Raw genomic sequence first — 20,958 nt, 5'->3', positions numbered from 1 at the left:
ATTTTACTTCTACGGATTCATTAATGTCTTATTTCTTATTTTATAATTTCGAGTTTTATTTTCTCAGAGCAGCCTACATTCAGGGTGAACGTGAGCATTAGACATTTATATATTATAATTTCTAAATAAGTATAACTTTATTTTATGGGTGACCACAGATTAAGCAGAAAGTGGATGAGATGATCTAAATTGTATTATAGTCAAAAAAAGAGGGATTTTCTCAAAAATTTCCTCGCCGTCCTTGTTAGCACCAATCCACTCCTGTTAACTTTCTCTTGGTTTGATTTTAGTGATATAAATTAGGAGGGCTCGAAAAAAAGAAAAATGTAAAATATCATGAACATCCATACATTCAGTTGTTACATGCGGACGGACGGACGCTTTACACATTCGCGAGAGAGTTCGCTTAAAAAATAAAAGAATTATGGCTTTTACATAAAATAATTCCCCCACCAAAGTTTCTAAATCCAGCACTTCTTGTCACTATAAAAGATCAAGTCAAATCTAGATTGCATTAACTCGTAATAACGTTTCGAGAGGAAATGTGAAACTAATCCACAATACTCCCTTACCGAGGTGTCTATGGTAGGTGTCCAAACGTTTAAGTATAAACAGTTCTCATGGCCTTCGTACTGTTTTGTGTAAGGATTCTGTTGAAAACAAGGTGGACCAAAGTTTTTTGTTCTGTCACGACGTCGGCCATCACACCACGATTTGTCCGACCACAAAGGCACTGGTTTCCGCCATCTCAAATCTCCAACTGGAGGGTGTGCATATGGGATACCCTGGAAGAAAATAAAAACATTGAGCTGTATTTAATAAAACTATAGTTCTACGTTCTCTAAACTTAGTCGTTTAGTTTAATCACAACTGTATAATTTTTATTAGTCTTCTCCAGTATATATATTTTTAAGTCTCTTTTCGACAGATAGAAATCTGGCAATTAAAAAAGAAATAATAATTGTCAGATTTCTATCTGTCGTATTTTAATGAAATTTGGAATGGCTCGATTAATATTTTTAAAAGGTCAAATATAAAATTTCATGGAAATCGTCCACTGGAAGTTCCTTTTTACATGCGGACGAACGGACGGACAGACATGGTGAAGATAATAGGCGCTTAACACACATTATATGCGAACACCCCGAAAACCAGTCTTAGGAACCTGAGCCAATAATTAATACATAGACCGTACTAGAACTTGAGGGTAATATTTTAACAATTACATTTAGAATTCAGTTTTAACATATTAGAGATATCATTTCATAGAATTCACTGACATTGTAAACAACTGAGGTACATGGAAGGAGGCCATTCGTGAATATCGCACTGTGATTGGCTGCTGGAATGTGACGTCACGCGGAAGACTACTTAGTGCAGCCGAAGCACTGCTAGCACTGACTTCAACGTAATGTAAAAAGCAGTTTTGAATGGAATGACCTGTTAATAAATAATAAAATACTTACCTTTTTGTTTTACTTTAGTGGTTACACTTTATTATCATGACATATTCTTGTTTACTAAAGAACTGGTCAATAAAGTCAAAATTAAACAGACTCTTATAACTATTTCTCGTCTTTTAAAAAAATGAACGTAACCTTTTGGTGACGTCATTTATTTTAAAGCAGTGCATTACCAGGGCAACTCGTTGAGAAGGCAACATGTTTGTTCTGCTACGAGCACTAATACTTTAACTAAGCAACTTAAACTGCTGGATTTAAGTTACTTGGTTAATGTTTTAGTTTAAGTTACATTAACTTAAAATTATACAGTAATTTTGAATTTAACAATGACTGCAGTAAGTTCTGAGTTAGTATTCTTTATATCTGCAATTTTTGGGAAACTTTTAATGATGTTCTTTCAGTTTTGTGCTCATAGATTTCATTTTTATTGTAGATTCGATTTCTAATTCTGAAGAACTGAGTGCAAAGTTCATAATAAGAAGCAATATAATGTAAGAACATAATATCAACGACAATAATGTCATATTCAGAGCCTTCTTGTGTAGTACAATAGCCGTTCTCCACATACCGGGTGGAAAAGACCTGAGTTCAAATCTTGTCAATAAGCAGATGAATTTCTACGGGTGTTTTTCACAGCATGGCTGAGTTAGTCAGTCTCAGGCGAGAGTAGTGTGGTTTTCAAAGTTTTTCCACGCACGATGTCACCGTTTGAATTTATAGTTGTAGATATGTTTGATTTCCGTTTTGTACTAGTTATGTATGATCAAGGGAATAGCATAATCCCCTTAATGTAATGCTTAATTTGGTTTGATAATTCTTCAGAAAAAATCAGATTATTAGTATCGCTGTGCAGGATCTAAAATGATGGATTTGATATAGGAACAAGACCATTCATCCAAGAACATGATTAAGGCATAAAATATAAGCAGTCTAATCTGCATAGTATACAGATTAAGGGGGATTCCTAACAGTTTTAGTTAATCCCTCGTTAACCATTATTCTGTCATCATATAATGTGGTGAATAATGGGTGTGGCAAAAATAAAATAAGAATCCAGAGCTGCAGATGAGATAAGGATGGGGTTTAACAACTGCGTACGTCACTCAGAGATACTACAGTCATTTATCAAGTTAATGAGCCGCTGGTATTTCGTGCATTCACTCCCTGAAGGAACCACTGTTTAAAATCCTTTGAAGTAAACTATTCACCATTAAAGCCTCAGCATTCAGTTGTAAGGGTTACAAATATGCCATTAGATCTCTGTGACAGCGGACAATACAAAGTACATCAATGACGCTGTAAAACATGCAGGACTGGCTGTTCTATAGCGTGAGGTGTGAAAGGCGACACATCAGAATACGACACCTGTGTTCCCCTGAATAAATCAACCGACGTCGGGCAATTATAAATAAATTAATAACAACTTGGGGAACAACAGTGTGTAAGTTGCACAGATGGCGTTGATGGTTAATTACGTCTCTACGGAACAATGACTACAACATGGCTGACGTTGTTGGGAAAGTTACTAATTAATATATAAATTTAGGGCATCCATTATACGCTAGAAGGCGGAAATGTTGGTGGTTGAATGACAACCAGCCCTGCCTAATGTGCCACCTCGACATTAGACTCGATGCATATATGGTCTTTGGAGATCGTTCTGTTGTGGAGATTGAATGCTAATGGCATTGCTCATAAGAAGATCCGTTCCTTCAAGGTATTCTTTATCTTTTTCTGTCTTTAAGGATTGTGGTAGACACTGTCACTAGCGTGGTTAGCTGAATACGCTTATGAATTCCTTGTAAATTTAACGGACTGTACAAAATATGCCAGACACGTTCGTAGAGTTAATGCGTGTTGTGTTGTGCTGGCCTCTTGGCTACCCAGAAGCAGCAATCACTTAAAGTTGCTTCCAAGTATTCGCCCACACTACAGGAAGATTCGCCCACACTACAGAACCAAAATTCCATCACATTGAGTCAAAAGCACCTTGAAAATCCACGAAGATAGCCAAGTCAGATTTAGAGGCAGAAGTCTCAATGCATGATGGAAAAACCACCAAAGTGTCTTCTACTAACTTCTCAGGTGTAAACCCATATTGTTTAGAAGATATTTCCCCTGTTCTAATAGTTCAATAGTACGTAATACCATCAAGCTTCTCAAGCATTTTACCAAGATTTGTTAGAAGAGCTATTGGTCGATAATTGGTCTGAAAGTGGCATACCAGGTTTTCCGATAAGTTTCAATAAGGCTGTCTTCCAATCCTCAGGAAAAAGACCTTCTACAAGGTATTTTTTATACAAAACGATGAAAAGTACTGAAGCTTACAACAGGTACAAGTTGATCTGTAATAGCACCACAAATAAGGTCAGGGAGGCTAAGGCTGCGTTTGAGAAAGCATTGGCTAAGACAGCAAAGAATGAGGACAAGGAATTTTTCATGTATGCAAATACAAGGAAGAAAAAAGCGAATCAGATTGGACCCTTGCGCACTGCCTGTGGGAAAGTCTTAGACAACCCAGCCGATGTTGCGGATGAATGAACAGGTACTTTACACCTGTCTTTACTGACGAAAGACCCCTCATGCTGGGAAGAAGCTGTGCGAATGAGGCTGAGCCATATGAAGCTAGGGAGGTCGTAATTACAGATGATTCTTTATTAGAAAACTTTTGAGCATAAAGGCAAGTCCAGGAGTTCATGGTATATACTCTGTAGTTTTGCGGGAGAGCGCGAGAGAGTGTATTGAATCATTGAGGTTACTTATGAGGACATCTTTGGACAGAGGAGATTCCTTTGGATTGGAAAAGTGCCAATTATTATTATTATTATTATTATCTTTATTTTCTCCTAAGAGACACCCGCTTACAGCTATTAACCAGGGGGTGCACATTCATATATACAAATATAATTTATATACATAATTATGTATTTATAATTTATACAAATCAGTCTTTATAAATTATACAAATTATACAATGTCTAAATTATACATTTTCTAAATCATACATTGTCTAATTAATTATATTATACGCATCATTGCCTTATTTTACATGACAGGCAGATAGAAAGAGAGCACAAGCATAATTTACAATTTTACAAGGAATTAGAGAATGTTCACATCTACACCACTATTTACAGCGAGTTCACAGAAAGACAAGACGTCCAATATAAACATAACAGGAGCAAAAACAGTCCCGACCCGTTCATTTTCTTCATTCTCTTTTGTTTCCCCTCTGTCGGCATCACTCAACATTTATAGGTGGAGTAATGCCTTTTGAAACATTTCGGTCCTGTATCTCTTCTCTGCGCAAAGCCTTTCTGGGTCTGCTTGAAGATCGTTGAACATCTTAATAGTGTTCAAAGGAAAAAATCGCCGAAGGCTTTCCAGCTGTGTGAGCGCGCTACTGGTTGGAAGGGATGTTGTTCTATTCGCCCACCTTTGCGTCATGCGGGGCCGAGTCACCAGGTGGTCAGTTTTCGGCGAGTCGACTCTCCCGGTCAGTAGTTTTGCAAGAGTGAGGATGTTCTTGGTGACAATAATGTGAGACCAAGGCGTGACATCCAAGTTGGCATATAAAATGGTTCTTGAGATTGTAAATGGCTTCGTAGTGATCCTGTTTAACCATCTCAGCATCCAGTACTCTAAACCCAGGAAAGCCTTGATGGTAGCATCTGGGGCAGAAGACCAAATCTGAGATGCGTAGAGAGGGATGGGGATGACGCATCTTAAAATATATTGTTTAACAAGGTCAGGGTTCCTGATACCTACTAGTTCTTGTCTGGAGGTCCATAGCGCTGCGTAAGTTTTTTTCTTTACATGTCCGAAATGGGGTGTGAAGTTTAGGTTTTCGTCCCATTTCAGACCAAGATCAATATGTGTCCTGACTTTTTTGACCACACTGCCATTTACGCGTATTGATATGTGGTTTTTTAATACCTTGTTGGTGAAAACCATTTGGGCTGTCTTGTGTTCATTTAGTCGGAGCCCCATGCAATTAAGGTATTCTTGCAACTCGGCGATTTTGGAGTTTGCTTCGTTGTTGCATTGTAAAGATGTGTTTTGGTCATTCGAGGTGACGAAATATTTCAAGTCGTCTGCATATACGACAAATTGCTTTTGATTTTGGGTCAGGAAGGGATGCAGTGCTGTTGCAAAGAGAGTAGCAGAGAGGACACCACCTTGTGGGACTCCCCTGTTGACTTGGAAGGTCTCTTTGGAAGTTCCATTTATGGCAGTGATGTGTCTCTCCCTCAAAGAACTCGTTATTATAGCTAATACGTGCCCAGTTATATGGAAATATTCCTCCAAGATGACAGTAATAGCCGAGATGGATATACTGTCGAAAGCGGATGCAACGTCTAAGAAGACAATGTCTAATTGCTGTCTGAAGTTAAGGGCGTGTTGGATTCGAAATAGAGTCTCCATGAGATTGGTGGTAGTAGATCTTTGTGGGATCACTGAATGAAGGTACTCCGGTCTATGCCCGAAGCAGTGATGGTTGATGGTATTTAAAATGGATTTCTCAAATATTTTTTGAAACGAACATCCAATTGCAATAGGCCTGTAGTCTTTGGCGGATTGAGGATTGTTATTTTTGAGAACAGGTTTAACGAAATACGTATTCCATATCTTCGGAAAGTGGTTTTCACTTAAAATTTTGTGGAAAATGTGAAGGAGCAGATCTATGATGTATACACTGCTGATCTTAATCATGAAGAGCGGGAATTTATCAGGCCCAATTGTGGCTTTATTCCTGAGGCTATTCACAGCGGCTTTAATGTCATCTCTAGCGATACTGATTTGAGACAGTTCAGCATAGACCTCTGTCTTCAGTTTGCTAATTGCTTCACGGATTTTCTCTGTGTTGACTTCACTTTCAACTTGATTTTCTGCTAGAGGAGTTCCAAAGGTGGCTTGGGTCCATTCTGAGAAGGTGTGCTCGGGCATTATATCCGTACGCCTTTTCTTATTATATATCCTGCTTCCTTTCTTTAAATGTGATCGCACCATGTCATAGTGAGCTTGACGTTTCAATCGGATGAACCGCGCTCTAGCTTCTTTATATCGAATATAATCAGGTGGGTGTTCAGTTTTTTTCCATTTTCTGAAGAGTTTTTGCTTCTTTTTAAAAGCATATTTTACTTGTGGACTAAACCAGGAATTTGCTCGATGGGAAATTTTTATGTGTTTTGATGCGCCCTCAAGAGCAATAAAGTGAAGGGTATCCGAAAGTGCTTCTAAGGCATCGTCTACGGGGAGTTGGAAGAGATTTTGCCAGTTGAAATTCGCGAGCCGTTTCAAAATTACGTCTGGTTTTATATACTTGGTTGAGAAGATAACATCAGCGTTGTTTTCCCTCTTCCAGTTCTCTTTTTGTCTACAAGCTTGACTCCTCAGGTTGGCTTGGATTGAGAGAGGGATGTGATCCGAAGCGAAGCGAGTCGTACTGTCAGTTAATGTGATGTCTAGAGCATTATAGTATACCAGGTCAAGGCGCTGTGTGCCTCTTGTGAGGGGCGTTTCAAGTTGTTTCATCGAGAGGGTTTCCAAAGTATCATCCAATTCGCTCTTTGCATCTTTGTACTTAGGAAGAGGCATGTTCAAATCTCCCATCACAATAGATTCTACATTTGGGTTCAAGTTTGCAACGAGCCAAGTAAGGAGTTCATTTCTGGCTTCGCTGTCATGGTTGGGTGGAAGGTATATAATACAAATTTGTACATTCTTTGTACCTTCTCTGAAGGTTGCTGAGACGGCTTCAAAATTTTCCGAGTGTGACTCTTGGTTTTTAGTTACAGAGAAATTATTCTTATAGAGTATCATTACTCCTCCTCCTCTTTTGTTTTCTCTTCCTCTTGTAACGCATTTAAAGCCAAAATTGTCAGCCAGAGCATCTAGCTGTCTATTATTATGAAGCCAGGTTTCTGTCAGGCAGATGAATTCATATTCGGAGCTTAATAGAAGGTTCTGCAAAGTGTGAAGTTTATTGGCTATGCTGCGCACATTTTGAAGGTAAAGAGAGACTCGCATATTTTCTTTCGAGTCTGATGAGGAATTCCTTAATTGCTACTGAGCAACCCTGGTTGAGAGCCTCGAAGCACGTTCCCTGAAGCGTTTAACCAGGGTGCCAGTGGGCCAAATGGTTTTGTCTAGTAATCGTGCTTCACAATTAATAGGGCATGAGATAGTGAAGGAGGAATATGCTGGATGTCTTGTTCGTACTTGTCGTACTTCCACGTCAATACCCATCCCCTCTACGCACATTTCTTTAATGACGCTCGGTGTGATACTGGGTTCAATCCGCGAGACAAATAGCTTTCCTCTTGTTTGAACTGAGGTGATGCTGTATCTTTCTGCAAGACAAGGGTGATAATCAGATGGCTGGAATGTTGGAGGATGATCAGTAGAATCGCCATTTGTCCGTATGGCATGTTGTTGCTGATGGGCATTTAGGTGAGGGGGTCCTTTTTAGTGGAATTTTGAGGGGCCGATTTTGTCGGCAGAGAAACAACCTGAGAAAAAGTAGGTTTCTGGTTCATGTTTGGCTCTGATGGAGGGGTTGATTTCTTTTTATTGCGGGCTTGGTTTGCAGAAGAAGTAGAGCTGGGGATAGCGGTCGCTGGACCGTTTTCCGACCTGTGCATTTGTGCATACCTTTTATTGGAGGATTGGTTTTTTGAATTATCAAAATTTTGAGGAGGTGGCTGCTCTTTGCAGGGATCAGCATCTTGCAACTCTGCCCTAAATTTCAGGGTAGTCGTCCGTTGTGATTTAATGTGCGAGTTCTCCATCGGTTTCCCTCTTGCAACTTTCGAGGTGCCAGCTGGGCAAGCCTGTGGGTTTTCGAGTATCGGGATATTTCGTCCGATTGTTCCGTTAATTGCACGTAGTTGAGTTAGGACTGTGTCTAATTTATCATCAATTAGTTTCTGTTTGGCTATTAAAGTTCTATTCTGTTCATGCAGTTCATGGTTTTCTTCTTTGACTCCTTGCAGAGTTTTGTGGATTGGAAGAAGGAGTTCCTCGAGTAACTCTTTTAGCATTTGAGACTCATGCTTAAAGTAATCCTGACCTGTTTTTCTTTCTTGATCATTCCGAGCCCCACTACAGCCTATTTCTTTAATGTAGTCAAGAGTATCATTTCCATCATCATATGTTTTCTTGTGCGCGCAATCGTCTGGGCATGCGTCACAACCTAAGATATCAATTAATGAGCCACTAAGGTTCCCGTTCAGCTCCGTTACTGCGAGGTTGTCGGAAACCTGTGGGGAAGGTTCCTCAGTTTCTGAGTCATCGTTGTCTATGACGTGAGATTCTGTTGCATTTATTTCTTCCCGTTGTTCTGCGCTATTGTTCTCATTGTGGGACCTGCATTTTGAGCAAAGGAACTTCTTTCGTCTGCTTTGATTTAAGCGCACGATGTCAACTTGGGAACAGCAGCTCCCAATGACGCTGCCACATCGCGAGCATTTAATGGCGTATTTATTTACAACGTTACAAATGCCGCATACTTGCTCTATCATATCAGATGGTTTCTTTTCCATATTTGTAACGATTGAGACCGTAGATGCGTTACTTATATGTTTTACTTAAATCTGGAGCGTTGGCCAGATATTTCACTTATTTCTGGTTGAAAGGTGCGTTAGTGGGGAGAGCTATACACTCCACACCCAGTTACGGTTAAATTGGAGCCTTTAATGTAAGGAGCGACCTTGAGAGAGGATTAGTGGTGGGGAAAGCTGAGTAGTTGAACTTTCCGCAGACAAGAAAACTTATCTATAGCTGTAGCATGCATGAGACCAAAAAACAATAATCATAATTTACCTGACTGTGCATTTATTCCTTAGTTGGTATATTTAGATAGAGGCACTTCTGAACTTTCGATTAATACTAAATATAGCTAGTACATGACTCATAATTAAACTGAAAATATCAAAAAATACGGAGCACGATAATCACACTGTTGTCATCTCCGCCACCTAGCGACTATCGACTCCGCCACCTAGCGAATGTATTGCTAATACATAAAAGCGGTTCTAAGAGTGAAGTTGGTAACTACAGACCGGCTAGCCTGACTTCAGTGATAGGAACAATCTTAGTAGCAGTGATTAAGAATGCAATCCAGGGACATTTAGGGAGGTATGGCATTCTGAAGGAAATTCTTTGTTAAGGACAAATCTTGCTTAACTGCAAGATTTGTCTTTTTCTGCAGCTTTTTCTGGAGGTATATACAGTGGCGGAAAAAAAAACTGCATCACCTTAAAAAAAGCAACATTTTTAGTGAAACGCATAAGATATTGTTTGATTACAGTCATTTTGTTTGTCGCAAAACAAAGGTATTGCATCAGATAACGATTCTATTGCATCATACAGTAATTGCAAAGTGTTGCATCAGCCGTTTCCATAAATACGGCGTTGGAAGTGTATACACGCTCATTAGTATCCTCTTTTGCGGAGGTATAAGCATGACTTCATATGTTCAGTTGGCACCAAGGAAAAAAGTGTAGCTGTTGCTCTGTCCCAGGAAGGGCTTTCTACACGTGCTATCGCTGATAAAATAGGCTGCTACCAGTCAACAATATCCCGGGAGCTGAAATTAAAGCGTGATGTAAAGAGAAGACCTGGATCAAGCCGTAAGAGAGTGATTACGCCTTCCCGACATCGATATTTGAAACGGCTATGGCTTCCTAATCGCCCTGCTAGTGCTCTTGATCTAAAATTGGACTTTGAGATGGCCTCTGCTGTTGAAACAAGTGGAAACACTTAAACTCAAATTATCGATTGGCCAAGTGCATAACGCCTGAGATGCCTAGCGTTTTGTGATCGAGGGAAGCCAAGCAGGTAATCTCAAGTAGAATGCAGTCGAGGACCGAAGTCTGTAATTTCTTACCACAGGTGATGTTTGGAGAAATTTCCGATAAGTCCAGGAAATTTAATCGGGGGTTGCTTCTCCGATTGCTTCTGATGCTAGGAGCCACTTGTAGACAGGTTACTAGTCTAAAAGACTAAGGACTTAATAGTTGTTAATAGTTAATGATTGTTAATTATTTTCTTGTTCCGGTTGTAGCACAAGAAACTTGATAGCTCTCCATGGTGATCAACACAGTCTCCTTGAATACAAAGCAATAATATTTCAAAAGGCAAAATTTGTAGAAAGTTATTACATATGCGTTTTTTTTTTTAAATCAAACTTGTATAACTAAATATTCTTCGCCTTTGTCTTTTTGTTTTGATACTGGCCATAGACATTACCATACTTTTCAGAAAATCAGTCAGGAGTTTATGGCGTCAACAGATATTGTACGAACACACTACGTGCGGAGCCTCACAGCCTCGGTTTAATTACAGAGCGGCGGCGCATTAACCAAAGATCATCAACCACAATCAGCAGCCTTGCTAACGTGAACACCGCCAGTAAGTCGCTTCAGATTTGTTTGGATGTGTGACTAAGGGCGAGATATTTCTGGAAAATGTTCATAAGTGGAGATGAAATGCGGGAAAATAATAATAATAAATAAATAAACAGTTCTACATTAAAATTCTGAGGGCCTTCGTGATGCAGTTTGAAGATAAAAAGAAGAAAAAGTGACCTTCAAAGATTGACTGCTTCACCACGATAATGCGCCGTCGCATTCGTTGCTATTTCTACAGAGTTTTTTCGCTCTCTAGTCCCTGTATTCACCACATAAGGCTCCACATCACTTTTTTGTTTCAAAGACTGAAAAAAAAAAAAAAAATCCAGAAAGAATGTCTCAACTTTCGGCGATTCTCCTCAGAAGAACATTTCCAAGAGGACTAAGACGCCATCGCGTAGGTAAGTATGCTTATTATCTATACAATAGCAATTCGGATACCTTTTTGAACAGATGTAAATAAGAATATCGTGGCAGTGTACTGAACTGATAGCATGTTCGATCCAGTCATGCATCAGTGAGCATCACACTTCGATTTTCCCTGGATACAAGGATTTTTGGTGTGAAGCTCCACACCATGAGCTTCCTCCCAAGAACTTCGTTCTTGGGACGATGCACTGCAGAGGATGGAGCTTTTCGAGTTTCTCTAAATCCAAATCCAACCGTCATACGTGCACCTGTCGCTCCTCATGGTCTTCTATTGTTCCAGAGTCCAGGAACGGTGGGCAAAATACTATTACTGCAGATGGCGTTTGGTGTTATGGTCCCAAGATAACCAAGATAACCAAGCCAGTGCAACCCATTGCAGATAGTACGTGTTCTTATCGACTCGAAGATGGGTTAAGTTGGACCTCTTCAGGGATGAAGTAACCATCTTCTTCAAAGATCATCGATTCTTATCCATGAATTTTTTTGCCTTTCTGATTGCGGTTAACCCCAGTCTTCCATCTTTCGATGTGAACACATCTATGGTGGCACTAGAGTAAAATCGTTTGGTAACGAAATTTTCTTGTAACGGAAATGACGCAATTGATTGGTAACAAAGAAAGCTGACCGTTTAGATTTTAAATGACGCAAATTACGTCACTTCCTATTAGGTGGCTGTTATCTTTTAAATGGCGCAAATGTAGATCACTTCCTAAATGGCGCTAACGACGCTAACTCAGTCACTAACGTTGATTCGGTAGAGTAAACAGCGAGTAGTAATATTATGCAAGAATAAATGCTTCGAAGCCACCGAAGAAGACTCTCGTGTCGAAAAGGAACGAGTTCAAAAACATGGAGAAAGAAGAAAAAAAAATGCAGAGTTTAATAAAATCTTGCTTCTCAAGATTTTGATCAACATCAACCTTCTACATCGACTTCTCATCAAGAAGCTGGACCGTGGACATCGCGAAATTATATTCAAGAACTTCCTGAAGATTTCAATCCAGAAGATTTGAGTTCAAATGAAGAATTTTCAATTGATTCCTGAACCGGCTAGACAGAAACCGGCTATACTGCAAAAACCAGCTTCGACTTTGAGGATCTGCTAGAACGAAGGGTCGTCGATTTGCTATGGCTACAGAAATAGATTTAGAAGACGTACTGATCGTAAGAAGAAGTACGAGTGTTTTGTTGAATAACAACAGAATGATCTCGGCTAAACGAAATCATTTCCCACTAATGCCGGCTTGTGCTATTACCATCCATAAATCTCAGGGAGGTACCGTCGATTCTGTAGTTTATGAATACGAGAAATGTCATGAACAACAACTGGTTTATGTTGCATTATCTCGAGTTACCGATATCAATGATCTTTACATTATTGCTGCAAATGGAGAAAAGAAATTTTATCGTGGACTGAGAAACGCCAAATCCACTCTTGCACTTCAAGCTGAAATGACCAAGTTGTCGAGTAATCCTCTATTTACCACGCAAGATACTTTATACGAGGTCATCAGTAAACGACAAGATCTTTCCATTCTAACATTTAAATTGTCAAAGTTTACGCTCACAGTGGTGATCTCACTGATGCAGTCACACAAAAATCCAACTTGCTTCTACTTTCTGAAACGTGGCTTAAGAGGATAGCGAGGATCTTCTTTCTCATTCTCTCGTCTTGTTTAAGACAAAAGGAACATTTTATGGCATTCTGGGAAATACCTAAAGAAGACGATTCATATATTTATTCTCTATAGCTGTATAAGCATCAGTCTATTGTGTTTGCAATTGTGTGCATTCTTCAGTTGGTTCCGGGAGGAAAAACCATGTAACCGTCTCTCCTGAAACTGATTAACTCGGCCACATAGAGATCTTTTTTTTGAAAAAGATTTCTTTGTACATTTATTTATGTATAAATGGCCTTGTTTGGCGAAAAGGAAGTTGACCCTAAACTGTAACATCAAGAAATATTCCACGGGTATCATCAGAAAGAAAAAAGAAATAATACGAATCGCTTAGAAAAATGTTAAAGGGCATAGTAGCGCGCTCTTACAGGCGACACCTGTGTGAAAACGAGTTGGCCATTCACTTGAAGAAATTGCTTCTCAAATAAATTTGGGGGAAAGAGATTCTAAAAAATGGTGAGTTGCGCATTAAGAAAGATATCATTTCTCAAGGAAGGAAGAAAACTTGTTACTCTGACGAGCATCCAACAGAAATCGTCTCCGTAAATCGCACTTCGTGTAGCACACCAGCGGCTGTCGCCTACGCGATGATCAAACATTTGGGTCCCAATGGCATCATTACCAGAAAATTTCCCACTTGGCGTGGCCCTAAAGGAAATAAATAAAGTTATGTATCAATCCATCACCATAGAAATGGGATAGGACCAAGGGGGTGAGTTCCTTGTTACATGACAGAGAACATGGGTAGGGATTATACAAGGTACAATGATTTCTTTTGTTCGGAGCGCATTACAACGTCAGAATCCACCATCAAAGTTACCCTAAGAAATACCAGTTTTTTCTAATCTCATTAATAATGATCAATAATTATTAATAATAATTTCTAATCAAATATCATCGGTGGCCAAGGCCTTAAGAGTTAGTTATCCACCAGGAATTATTGTTTTGCAAGTTCACAAAACAGACAAACCGAACTTTAGAACAAACAACCTAGAAGTGATGCGCAGAAGTCTCATAAACTTTCGATAAAGTACCTAACGAATTCAAATTATGTGATGGACCTCGCTGTTGGGGGTGAGGCGAAGAGGAATAGATCAGAGACGACTGTAGAGTTTATACACAACGCTTACATGTGACAGAGATTGTGACTGATCAACCATTGTGCGCTAAGCCTACAGGGCAAATCAAACATGGGTTCAGTACTTCATTACGTGTTCTGTTCTGCTAGCACGTTCTACCTACATTAGTGCAAAGCGACAATTTAATCCGAACTGAAATTCAAATAACAGCAGGCAGCTATGCAAATTTGAGCTCGTGTCTTCATTAGGGTTCTGCTGTTCCGATAGTTACTGAAACGAAGGTACCAGTGTCCATAGATTAGCCAAAGGAAGATTTACAAATTACATTAAGGAAATTCACAGGTGTGCAACATAGAGAGGATTTAAATTGTCGAAGGCAATACTCTTTAAAAGTACCCGCATATTTTCACATACGAATAACACATACGACTGGAAGAGGTTGGTAAACATCCTCGTTATTTAGAAGCGCCATCTTGAACTTGAAGTAATCTAGTCCCAAAGAGCTTTCATAAGTTCTTTAAAATCACTCGTAGAAAAAAAAAAAGTAAAATCTTTCTGGCGCTTACGAAACAGAAAGATTTTTTTTAAACCACCTTGGTACTTTTCAAGATGGTTCCTTCCTGACAATTTCGAACATAATGTCTGGGACAAGTCATTAGCTGTAATAATAATGATAAATAGATGGAAGTCAAGAGAAGAATAAATTTTGGATGGATAGCATTCAGGAAATATAGTCACATACTGAAGAGCAATATCCCAGTTTGTCTGAAACGTAAAATAATGAATCAATGTATACTCCCCACCATGACTTATGGAAGTGAAACTTGGGCACTCACCAAAAGAATGGAAGAGAAGCTGAGAACTACACAGCGAAGAATGGAACGAATCATATTAGGAATCAGACTGTTGGATAAGGAAAGACATGATGACAGTTGGACTAAGAAAATAGCAAAATGGAACCCAAGAGGAGCTAAAAGAAAACCTGGAAGACAACAAAGGGGACAGACAGATGAAATTCAAGGGTCCGTGAGCAGTAAATGGATGACCATTGCACAGAACAGAAAGAACTGTAAAGTTGCTGGAGAGGCCTTCATCCTGCAGTGGATTGAAAATGGCTGATGATGATGATCACCACAAAGACTTAGAGAAATTAAGTAAATGGGCCGAGAACTGGCAAGTCAAGTTTAATCTTGTTAAATGCAAGGTAATGCACATTGGTAACAGTAATCCTAGATTAATGTATCAACTGTGTAATATCACATTCAGGGTAGTGGAAAATGAAAAAGACCTGGGGATAATTGTGCAGACAGACATAAAGTTCTCTGAGCAGTGCAGACAGGTTGCCAGGACAGTTCATGGGGTTCTGTCAATTACGGGAATTTTCCAGTATGGATAAGGAGGTGATTATCACATTGTACAATGCAACGGTTAGGTTGCACCTTGAGTACTGCAGAGGTCTGGAGGCTTCGTTTTAGAAAAGATGCGGATCTGTTGGAACGCGTGCAGAGAAGAGCAACGAGATCAGTGAGGAGCACAAAATGGACTTCAGTTCTGCAAATTGCAGAATCTAGAAACTGGGCACGTGGGAAAAATTCTGATTGAGGTGTTTCAGACTTTTGATGATGATACAATTACAATCAATTGCATGGTTGTTCCGTTCTCTTAATAACATCAAGATTGTAAATGGCATTGATCAACGCGAACTCTTCGTAATTACGCTCTCAACATCCTACCACATGACCTACAACGTACGTTTAAGACCCATTCTGATCGCGAACTTTCTGTCCGAAGCACACCACTCGTCATTCACATTGTTCCATCTAGGAAAAAAATGGATGGATTCACCATAAAATTTTCTTGCATAACTGTGATGTATATGGAAGCAAACGAATAGCATGTCAAGATTCTCAGCGCGGTAGAACGTCCAATAACGTGTCTGTTACCTCCCTGACAGAAGAATTCGAAGGTGCGATAAAAAAAGTGTGTAAGCATTAGCAGGCAAACAAAACGGTGAGGGAATAGTTGTCTAATAGTGTACTGTGACTTTAAAACATGCAAGACTTTGAAAGGGTGATGGATCTTTGAGTTGTCAGAAGCTAGATGGCCAATGTGGCAAATCACTGTTCCTGTGGATCATGATGGCAGAACAGTTGGGCGCTATTGACAAGAATGGGTAGAGGAAGGGACTCGGTTACATCGCTGTTGGAAGTGATGTCCTATACCATTCTGACCTTTCTACGCTTCATCCAAAACGCTGTTTTCCAGAAGGACAGTGCTCACCCACATACTACTCTCATTTTCGACACCGACTTCATAATATCTATACGCTTGATTGGACATTAGGTGGTCTGTCACCCATCGAGCAAATTTTGGGACACGATGGGACGTTCACTCACTTCCACATCTCAACCCCCCACAGCTGTTGCCTAGGCGGGACAGTTCAGTAATGCACTATTAAATAAAGAAGAAAACTCGCACCGCATCATAAATGAATTCTAAAAATATTCCATGCATAATTTCAACAAGACAACGCAACTATTTTCTATCTTCGCAGTATAATCAGTAATCTTGTCTTATTTCTAATGCAAGACAGAGCAAGATCGTAACCAGATTGTCATTTCATAAATAATAAAACTCATCACGAAGTCTAGCAGATCACCGGCAGGAAATTACATCATAAAAAAAGTAAACTAAATAAATTAGATGTTAGCAGAGCATAATCTTCTTTATTCCCAGCTGGTTTCTCTTCGTGCATGGAAATAAGAAAAATGCGGTTTTCTGAAGTTAATTGGGTAGCTAAGCCATCGAGAATAACAGGAATCATCGTGAATACTTTTAGTCAAAGAATATCATTAATGAATATCTCCGGGGCAGAAAGGAAGGATTTCTCTGTAAAATGATTAGAATTACGCGGGTTAATTCTCATTTAGAGCAAAGAATGACAAATAATGATGCCATCCGGATAAATAATGAAGATTTTATTTTGCTTAACAGGTTTATTATTGGGTGGCCCACAGTCATCTACATTCCAACCAAGAGCAAATATCTACGTTTCTGCTAGTTCTTTACATATTAATAATTCAGCACGAAGAACAAGGTTTCAATTCTTGATTAAAACAGTAAAAACACACAATTCGCAATTTCCATGTTTAAACAATTGACTGTTTAAAGCAAACTTCATCATATTTATTCCAAATTATACTAACAGTTCCCTAGAAAAATTCGAAGTTCCAATATGTTTGTTCGTATCCTTCTCCAGCTTTCTCCTTGAGTTATCTAGTAAATATTTTTTTAAAATTGCCCAGTTTCTGCAGCGAGAGTGTTTGTAGAGGGGAAAAAACCCACAAAACTGACTAACTCAGCCACGGTGTAAAAAAAAAAAGCCCATAAAAATTCTTGTTGTCATTGTTCGAATCCAGGAGATTTCCACCCGGTTGGGAGAACGGTGATTATATCCACTGTGTTACCCACGAGGGCACACGTTTATAGAGATAGTAAACAGGTATAAAACAAAATAATTAGCTTCTATAATCTTCTAATTTGCAACTATTAATTAATTTTTATAATTACAAAAAAATTGAATTATAGCTAAAGTATTTGTAGCAAGGGATGCAATACCGGGGCAACTCAATATAAAGGTGAGTCTATTCTTCTGTGAGAACTAGTATAGAATTATCCATGAAGTTTAAATCCTGCATAAAATAGGTGAATGGACAGTCATTATAGTTGTTAACAGATGTAAATAAGTTGTTGTTTGTGCATCTCCAAAATGCGCAACAATTAGCTCTCTAAAATCCGGATTAAAAAGGATTACCTCAACTTCTAAGGATACCGGATTAAAAAGTTTACCGTAATTGTTTCCTTTTGTTGATTAAAAATAATTAATAATTTTGAAGACGCTGCTATATTTGGCAATGTGTAGTGCCTCAAGCCACGAGCGTTGACGGTAGTTACGTGAGTGGTAAACGATCTCAACGTTACGTCGTGGATCGAGGTCGTGTCGTTCTGACCAATAGCGCTCGGCAACAGCACAGTGTTCAGATTCAGTGGACCTGAGGGCTCTTTCGTGCTCTAAGACTCGATCTTTTAGTCTCCAAACGGTTTCGCCTACATAACAACTACCGCAATCAGGGCATGTAATTCGGTATACAGAACCGGTACATAAGGAGAGGATTAGTGTTTTCGCCCTAGAAATAATCGAACGTAATTTCCTATCAGGAAGTTGTAAACACTTTATATGGTAGGCGTGCAGGATTCTCGTAAGATGCTCCGATATGCCTGGTATGTAGTAGGAATGTAGGCAGTTGAGATAAACTCATTATTGCATGGTGGATTAGGTAATGCAACAAGTTCTCAAGCTTGTAAATTACACTTGTCTAGAATGTGGCTCTCATCTGGTGAGTATGGGCTTGGCACACCCAGGGTCCTGCCTGAGCTGGACATCATCATTATTCTCTTTCTGGATGATTCCTTTCTACTTCTCTCTCTCTCTCAGGGTAACTTGGAATTTTTTTTTTGGCCGGTGCAGCATAAGCCTCAGCCTTCCTTGCACCATATGGCTAATAATAATAATAATATGAGTTGGATAGACGCATCTGGAAAGATCAGCGCTTACCTTGGAAATTTCTAATTGCCTGTCATCTACAGAGCTAGAGTGGGTCTAAGCGCGAGTAAACAAGGCACGCCCAGTACTCAGTAAATGACTGGGAGCATGTGCAGGCTCGTAGTTTGTAAATTGGCCTGCACACATTGGTTTTCTATAAACCGAATTTCTAAAACGCGAGCCACGCATTGGACTAATCCAGAAAGAAGAGGGTGTTTGTTTCTAGCTCGATGGTAAACTGGATGAAGGATGACAGAGAATTGAGATGTTGATGCAATTGGGGGTCCGATCATCGGCGGAAAATCGCGAAAATATCATCCACATATCGACACCAGAGGGTGATGGGGGCTAGCTGATCCGAAAATATACCTCTCTAGTTCCTCCATGGCAATGATAGAACTAATGGGGCTCTCTTCGCTGTGCCATGGACCTGGCAGAACAGAGAGTTGTCAAACATGATCATGCTGCCAGTTAAGCATAGGTTAAGGGCCGCACAAATATCATCCGTAGAGAGGGAGGTCCTGTCGGATAAGGTGGTATCACCGTCTAAAAGTTGTCTCGCACATGTAATGGCTTCTTGTACTGGAACAGAAGTGAATGAAATAGGGAGGCTACATCGAAGGAGGTCATGACCTCGTCTTCTGAGATGGTGAAATCTTTAATGAGGTGTAGGAACTCCACACTGTTGAACGCGATATAATTGGTATTGCCCACAAGGGGTATGAATCTTAAAGGAATACCCAGTTTGTGGATCTTTGAAAGCCCATAAAATTGTGGAAGCTGACAACCAGTCGTATGAGTTTCCATCTTGTTAGATCTAAATCAGCCGTGTACGAATTGGAAAGCCTTGTGTAGTGCAGGTGGCGCTGCAAAAATACTGCCATATTTTGTCCAAATAGTTTCTAACCAAAAATTAGATTAAAAAAGGTGCGTAAGTAAATCAATTTTGCCGACTAATCACATAAAAATATATTTATATGTATGAATTTTTATAATTAAATTTAAAGAATACAAATATATTTTATAAGATTTTATAGAAATTATCACCCTCGCAATAATTATCCTTTAATAATAATGCAATCTACGCAGTCTAATACACTATAAACGTATACTGTATTAGATAGACTGATAAAATTTTGAAAACTGAAAAGCTAAGTAATTTTTAAGGAAGGATTTTTGGTCTTATTCCCTAGTTTGGAATGAACCCTACTAACTTTTACGTATATAATAAATACGTTGCAAACCGATAAACTAATTCCATCGCTAACTTAACTGCTCTCTGTATTACCTCAAGGCAAAAGGAGAAGACGTCATCTAAGATAAAACGCGGTGGGCCACTTGGAAATGGTGATAAAAGTTTCCCAAAGAATTACGAAATCTTTGGAAAGCAACATAAAAGTGGCTATTAACCCACGAATGCCCTGGAAAAATCCCAAATTCGCATAACTGGTGCACGTGGGGGCAATATTCGGGAGTGCTCCTACCAGCACGCGAACAAAATTATTATTATTTTTTTTCTCTTTGATAGCACGACCACTACTGCCTACTTTACACCCAGAGTCGTTTGCAGCAAACAAAATGCCTTTTTTTTTTCGCTTCTTCGTTTTGAAATCCAGTTTATTCATCGGAGGGACGGAATAAGACACCCTAAAACATCGTCACGTGATCGCCGATGCCGATCAAGCAGTTGGTGCAAGGTCTCCACCAGTGATAAAGACTAAATATGTGGAATTGTGCCATCCGAAGGGCTTTACTGGTCCCGTTAACCTCTCGTGCAGCAATACCGCGTCTTATCTTTAAGAATCACTGGCCGGAATCTTTGAACATAAAGAAGGAAGCGTCCTTTGTGTATTATCGTGTGAAGATAATCGGAGTGGCTTCCGACAGATGGCCGTAAAAGCTAAAGTTCATCGTTGAAGAGCGAGGCGAAAGAACCTTTATCGAATCAATTGGCGATTTTAATAGTTCCGGTACAGAATGGGTGGAACAAACTTGTTAACTGGATTAGTGAATAGTTGGTAGATTTTATAATAAACATTCAACCTCGATGGCTAATTAAATTAGAGCGCTTTGGTGGCTAAGAGACCAAAGAAGGCACATTGTTTTCTCTTAGGCACGGACATATTTTATGCCTAAGAGAAAATAATTAAATCTCTTTTTGAATTTTGCAATTATCTATAGAATGTTTGTAAAGTTTGAACCAAACTTTTTAATCCGATGCGTATTTGATCTTTTTTTATGCTAGCCCCTTTGGGTGCAGGATTCGCTGGTCTCCAGTTTATTACAGACGGG

General features: G+C 39.3%; 1 protein-coding gene across 1 annotated transcript in view; it reads right to left on the bottom strand.

Moving 5' to 3' along the window:
* LOC150082156 (uncharacterized) overlaps positions 1-20,958 on the bottom strand; it is a 54,546-nt gene that overhangs the window by 17,589 nt on the left and 15,999 nt on the right. The window contains exon 2 of the mRNA XM_090380019.1: positions 573-785. Coding sequence (XP_090236145.1) covers positions 573-785 — 213 coding nt within the window. The remainder of the gene's footprint in view (positions 1-572; positions 786-20,958) is intronic.

The sequence above is a fragment of the Mastigoproctus giganteus genome, chromosome 8 (genome assembly GCF_048544385.1).
Source record: "Mastigoproctus giganteus isolate SK-2022 chromosome 8, ASM4854438v1, whole genome shotgun sequence".
Lineage (NCBI taxonomy): Eukaryota > Metazoa > Arthropoda > Arachnida > Uropygi > Thelyphonidae > Mastigoproctus > Mastigoproctus giganteus.
The sequence above is the reverse complement of the archived record's forward strand: the minus strand, read 5'-3'. Positions and strand labels throughout refer to the sequence as shown.